The 6,465-nt window shown below is 48.0% G+C and overlaps 1 protein-coding gene across 1 annotated transcript; it reads left to right on the top strand.

Moving 5' to 3' along the window:
• Nucleotides 1–33: 33 nt before the first annotated feature.
• Nucleotides 34–3,203, top strand: LOC135388049 (alpha-(1,3)-fucosyltransferase C-like). Its single transcript, XM_064617340.1, has 2 exons — nt 34–1,001; nt 1,607–3,203. Exon 2 carries the CDS (start codon nt 1,692–1,694, stop codon nt 2,871–2,873), a length of 1,182 nt encoding a protein of 393 aa, XP_064473410.1. The 5' UTR covers nt 34–1,001; nt 1,607–1,691; the 3' UTR covers nt 2,874–3,203.
• Nucleotides 3,204–6,465: the final 3,262 nt, after the last annotated feature.

Genomic DNA, 6,465 nt, shown 5'->3' with positions numbered 1-6,465 from the left:
CACCAGGCTACGTACGACATTTCCCCTCCTGAAACAGCAGAATCTACAGTGTGGTAAACACGCATGCCGGAGATAGTTGACAGCGGAGAGTGCTGAGTTTAGTGTCGGACACCGCTTCTATTTATGCGCCGTAGCGATCCACCACAATTCAGTGGCGCCTGCATACTTTTTCCCGTGGTATGGTTTACGCGCATCCATGTTAAACACCTTCTGCAGTGCTGCTGGCGCAGAACCATACGACCAAACACGTAGACCTCCGCAGCTTCCATAAGCACGCCTATCTATTCTAATCTTTTTTCTCGTCCAATTAATTGCTTTTGTCGATTTCTACTGTTATTTGCACGCACATATAATGAATGTGTAAAGCAAGAACGGAGGCGACTCAGCTCTACAACGAAGATGGTTTTAATGAACCGTTCTAGAGTGCGCATGAAAACGAAACCTCGGCATGCTGGCCGAGACGATGATGAGGATGGCACCGAGACTAGATGCAGCGGTGTGCTACAAATGTAAACTCATGTTCGTTGCCACAACGCCAAGTAATTACGTAGACTACAATTCGTTCAGTTATCTCGTATTGCCAACTGTAGGATAGGACAAGCGTAAGTTTGCCCACATCACGCTTCAAGAATAAAGCGCCACCTGCGGCAAAATCAGCGCCACCTGTGGCACGCAAGGGAACTTAGAGGTTGGGTTGGTTGGTGGGGAACTTAGAACTTAGTCATCTCCTCTTTTATTTTGGGGTCTTCTGATCCGCTAGCTGCTACACACTCGCTGGCCCTGTTTTGGCCAAGTTTTTGGCTGTGTCCACACCAGGTGGAAGAAGAAGTGGTATTGAAGCACCATTGAAGAAGAAGAAGAAGAAGAAGGTACCCTAGTCCTTCCACCCATCGTGGCCTATTACCATTGGGTGTGCCACAGCAATAGGAAATAAGAAGAAAGGGAAGAAGAACCTTGTGAGCCTCTCCAGTTCTAGAACCACCTCACAGACCTAGACTGCGGTGAGTGAGTGACCTTTTCTGTTTCCCGACGTTATCTAATCGAGTAGGCGAGGGGAAAAAGCGATGCCTCGCAGTGACCACAGGGAAATATTCACATGTAATATGGACTGAAGCAAAGCGGCTCAGATACGTTCTGGTGGTTCATCCTGCGCTTCCTGAATCTTTTTCGTTTTTTCTTTTTGTTTCCGGAAGAAAGCAGTGGGATAAACGTATTACCACTCACTTGTTACAGTATTCATGTTTCACGTTATTAAAACATGAAAAATTTTCAGTCGTAGAACGTACCCCTTTTTTGTGCTGGTAATTTAACCAAATTTACACTTCACCGCACTGAAGTCGACGTACAGAAAAATTTTGGTATTCATAGTTTTTTTTAATTCCACGTTTTATCTCAAACTAGAAAGCGTTTACAGAACAGTTTAGGAACTAGGGTTTACAGTACGCCCCCAAGAGTTTTAGAATGTGAAGCCACGTGCGAACACCTTCAGTTTCATTTGTGAGTAACTCTGTGAAGCTGTACATACCAATCATATAGTTATTGCGCCGTCTTTAAATAAATGAAGGGCCGCTTACGATTTAATAACACTCCTTTCCTCCTTTATCAGAGGAGTTAACCTGACAACACCTTGCACCTCGCAACTGAAGACTCTGTGAACATGGCCCAGATGAACCAATGAATGTCGTGTCACAATGAAGACCTCGCGTCATCTACTGTGCCTCGTTGTAGTTTCTATTGTGGCACTCTTGCCCGTGTTCTTATTTCACACCACCGACTTTTCTCAACGAAACAGAGAAGGCGTTCCAGCGCCATCTCGTCAACCAAGTCCTACGCCTCAAGTTCAAGCACGGCACATCTTTCCACTCATCCTGTGCTGGAATAAGTTCTTCGGGAGGCGTCGTTTAGATCTAAAACTAAAGAGAGACATCAAGCTCTCTAACTCTGTGCCTCCCTGTCTCGTGACTTATGACAGGGCACTTCTGAACGTCAGTGACGCAGTCCTATTTCACTGCTATGACATGGATGTACGGGACATGCCATCGAAACGATATCCGCATCAGAAATGGATCTTCTGGTGTTTGGAACCGCCACCAATGAAGCTCCCTCGGGACTATGGCCCCGTTGCCTCCCAATTCAACTGGACCATGACTTACCACAAGGACTCCGACGTTATTACGAGATACGGCGGCTTTTCGAGAAAGAAGAACCCAGTCGCGCTAGATTTCAAATCAGCCTGGAAGCAGAAGAGCAAGACAGCAGTGTGGGTCGCCAGCAACTGCCGCGCTCATAGCAGGCGCGAGGACTTCGTCAAGGAACTCAGGAAGTACATCCACGTGGACGTCTATGGCCACTGCGGTGCTCTCAAATGTGCCAGGGGACTGAGGGCCTCTTGCTATCGCACCTTCGGGAAGAAATACTACTTCTACTTAAGCCTGGAGAATTCTCTTTGCGACGAATATGTGACCGAGAAGCTCTACTACCCGTTGGGATTAAACGTAATCCCCGTTGTCATGGGTGGCGCTGATTACGCGGCAAGAGCTCCACCGCATTCGGTCATCAACGTGGCTTCATTCCGTACACCCCGCCATCTGGCGGAATATCTCAAACACGTCATGACTGACTACAACCTGTACAAGTCCTATCTGGAATGGAAACGGGAGTTCGACGTTCGAGTGGTGGAAAATTTTGATGACAGCATTTGCCCCTTGTGCGAAAAGCTACACAGTCCTGAGTTTAGGACATACTCCGCGTACGATAATGTGAAAAAGTGGTTTGCGAACAAATCCTCATGTTATAAGTATAACGATTCTACTTGGAAAGCTGCGCAGAAGGCGAAACTTTCTGCCCCGAGCCATTATAAGCGGAAACCATAGCGCATCTCGGGACCAGCTGAGAAGAGTCCCCCACGTTAAAGGAACACTCCAGTAAACCCTTATCTTGCAACGTGTTACCATGTAATGTAACGATATTTTCATTTTGATACCTTCTAGTGGTCTGGCTACGGTAATGTTTGCTGGCTTAGGGATACTGTTTATAATAATTCGATTGATACCGCTGGAAGAAAGGCTGCGCAGTTACAGGCCCCAGACGTGCGTAATCTTTGTACATTTTCCATATGTCCGTAATGTGTTCGAATGGACCTTCCTTCGGGCGAGCTTCCGCAGTTGTGTTATACACGGTAAAATAAAAACTACCAGACGCTACTTAACTTTCTACCACCACGGAAGCCAATAAATATAGAGCCATTTCACAACTCTGGAGCAATAGGTTTTCTGTGTGTCTTCCCTCCTTCCGGGCTACAACATTTCAACGTGTTCATATGTCGAAATGATTTCCACTGGGTCCCACTTGAGGCTTAGAGATGACCTTTCTCACGCGGACAAAAAATGGTCACGTGAGCGTCTCTGTTGCCGTTTCAATTCCAGTATAGAAGAAAACTATTATTTGGTCATGGTGACGACGAGATGACGTTCAAGAAGAAGAAAAGAAGACTACTTTGCGGAACTGTTCTTCGAAGGAACCAGAAGTTCTCATGTGTATTGGCTTCCTCCCTTCATGAAGGGGAGTGCCGTGCTTCATTTGGTACGGCATAGGAGAAAATTGAGACCACCTTAGCAATTTCAATTTTTAGTAGACAACCTCATGGACGTATAAATGTCTCCCTATCTGATCTGAACACTAGTCTGAATGCGTTTCGCGTAAGTGCGCTGATGTTAGCACAACAAGCTCGTAGGGCCGAAGCTGTGCAGGAGAGCACGTTTGTGGAACACTCGGCGGACAGACCCTTTAGCCAGCGTTCAGTAAACATCGGCAAGGTTAACTTCGAAGGCACATTACATACATCCGACATCACGTACAGGACTACAGGAATGGAGCCGAACGAATCAATGGGAACAAATCGCGACGTCTTCTCTGCCCTATAGGGCTGTTGCACTGAAGTTTGCACAGCGCCATTTCGGGCCCAAACGGCCGCGGATCCCAACAGTAAGGAGTTCCATCAGCGGGTTTTGCATGGTGTGTCAAACGGTATGGTGCCAAGGAAGCTACAAAACCTGTAGGAAATCAACAGAAAAAGCGGTGCTTCTTGAAAAGCGCGAACAACTCGAAACCGTCTACTTGAAAGTGCCGCGTCGTCTGCTAAACTGGGGAGTGTTGCATGATTTGGGGCGCTGATGTTGCTGCTCACTCGCGCCACCTGGCCCAGAGCAACAGGCCCATCGCGTGTTCTTTTGTCGTCACGGTTGCCTACAATATGTATGCACTCGACAACAGCGGAAATGATCCACCAACTCTTAGAAGCGCTTCCATCGCTCAGACATCATCAAGAGGTCAACTAGGGTTAGAACGTGAATCTGAAGAAGCCTGGTGGAAGAGTGGTGGTGGTGGTGGTGATGGTGAAAGGGCTCGCCATTGTCGGCCTCACAGAGGTAGGCAACGTCACGACTGACGTCATCAGGCAAACCAATAGTCATTCAAGCACACCACATACAGCCCAAACAGATGCCATACACTTCTTCTCGCGGATTCTGTGTTGAAATCACAGTTTAGACGAAGCGACTGTTTGCGCTAGGAGGAAGAAATGAAATGCAGGTACCGAACTGGGTACTTGTCCCCGTCTCTTGACCTATATGACACAGAGCTCTTAAACGTTAGTAACGTAGCGGTGTTCCACTGCGTGGATATTCATGCTCGAGAATTACCACCCAAACATTACCCGCTTCTTGTGTTCGGAAGCACCACCGATGGCGTATTACAATCGGATACGGCGTCGTCGATTCAAAATTCAACTGGACGTGCATCATTTCGATATAGCCGTTAGGTATACGGCAGCTCCGTTCCCATCCAGTGTGGGCGATGGATGAGCTTTCGGCTGTCTGCCGCTAGGCAGCGTTCACACGGGGCAACTTTTTCCAGCAACTATGAGCAACTTTGGAGTTGCTGTCAGCCGGCAACCTCCAGTAACTCGAGTTGCTCAGAGTTGCTGCGAATCGCTCGCCAACCGAAAACTTGAGAAGTTGCTCGTGCACCGGCCAATCAGCGAGGAAAGCTTTGCCACGTAACTCCCGATGGCGTTGTGGATTTCGTTCGTGGATTCATGGGTTCAAATCGTGCAGGTGCAGCTGAGAAATAACTTTTTTATTTTTTTACGAACTTCACGGAAACATATGAGTTGCCATTTATGGAATGTAATAATGATATGTTGGGGCAATAAAACTGACTGAGATTTGATAAACAGCAGCTAAAGAGAAGATTCCACCAGTTCGATTCGAACCCACATTCTACCGAGTTGCTACGTGTGAACGTGGACTCGAAATTGCTCGAAAGACGTTGGTTTGAGTTGCTTCGAGTTGCTGGGAAAAATTGCCCCGTGTGAACGCCGGCTAACTGGACTTTGCCACTTTTCCGCAGCCGTAGCCTTGGATATCGACGGGGAATCGGTTTTCCGCACCCAGGTATACGGCAGCCATGGCAGCTTTGAAAGAAATAAGAAAGCGGTCAGGTTTACGTTTCTTATAAGCCTGGCGACAGAAAAAGGAAGCTGTCGTGGTGGGCCGTCAGTCACTGCCCCGTTCCTTCCACAGCGAGACCTTCGTCAACGAACTCCGGGTGCTATGAGTGACTACCAACAGAATACACCCTATCTAGAGTGGAAACAGGACTTTGACGTTCAGGTGCGACGGGGAGGATTCCAAGAAAATGTTTGCGCTTTGTCCCAAAGGTTAACACCGTCCGGAGTTAAGGACGTACTCCGCGTACAAGAGCGTGAAAAAGTGGGAAGATACACATGGGGTAACGTCGCCAACAATCCTGGTGGTCACCGTGGTACAGGGAGCATCCAAACGAAGACTACTGACGGATGTTCGGATGTTTTCTGTGGTGGGTGGTTATCTTGGACTACCCAATCCCAACCATCATCTCTCCCCTCCCTCTGTCACCCTCACTTCTTCTCCCCCCCCCCTCCTGGGTTCACCGAGCCGCCATTACAGAGCAGGCTGACCGCACCTTCCCCTTACATCGCCCCACCTGTTACCCTCCTCGATAGAAAGTGGTCCTGTTACTAGTACAACAGTTCTAGCTGGACCGCTGTGCAGGCGAAGACAAGAGACCATTAGGGGCGCTCATATTCCAAAATGTTGGAACTGAATCATACACGTAACTGTTCTATGGCACGAATGCGTAAACATGATTTCCATTTATTACTCTTTTTTTTATTAGTGAGTTTTATTATATCGTACGCTATCCCCTTTGCGTACGTAACGGATAGCGCGGTGGTTCAGCGCAACGCGCACCGCCCTCTTTGTTCTGCGCATGCGCCGAACCACTAACGCTATCCCTTACATACGCAAAGGCGCCTGCGCACGTTGCACTAAAACTCACTATTGAAAGTAGGACTCGTTATGTGGTATCGTACTTGAGGGAGAATACCCGGCAGAGTAGAGTTCCCGAATTCGAAAGGCAGGCCGG

The sequence above is a fragment of the Ornithodoros turicata genome, chromosome 3 (assembly GCF_037126465.1).
Source record: "Ornithodoros turicata isolate Travis chromosome 3, ASM3712646v1, whole genome shotgun sequence".
NCBI lineage: Eukaryota > Metazoa > Arthropoda > Arachnida > Ixodida > Argasidae > Ornithodoros > Ornithodoros turicata.
Note: the sequence above shows the minus strand (reverse complement) of the source record. Positions and strands in the feature narration are given on the sequence as shown.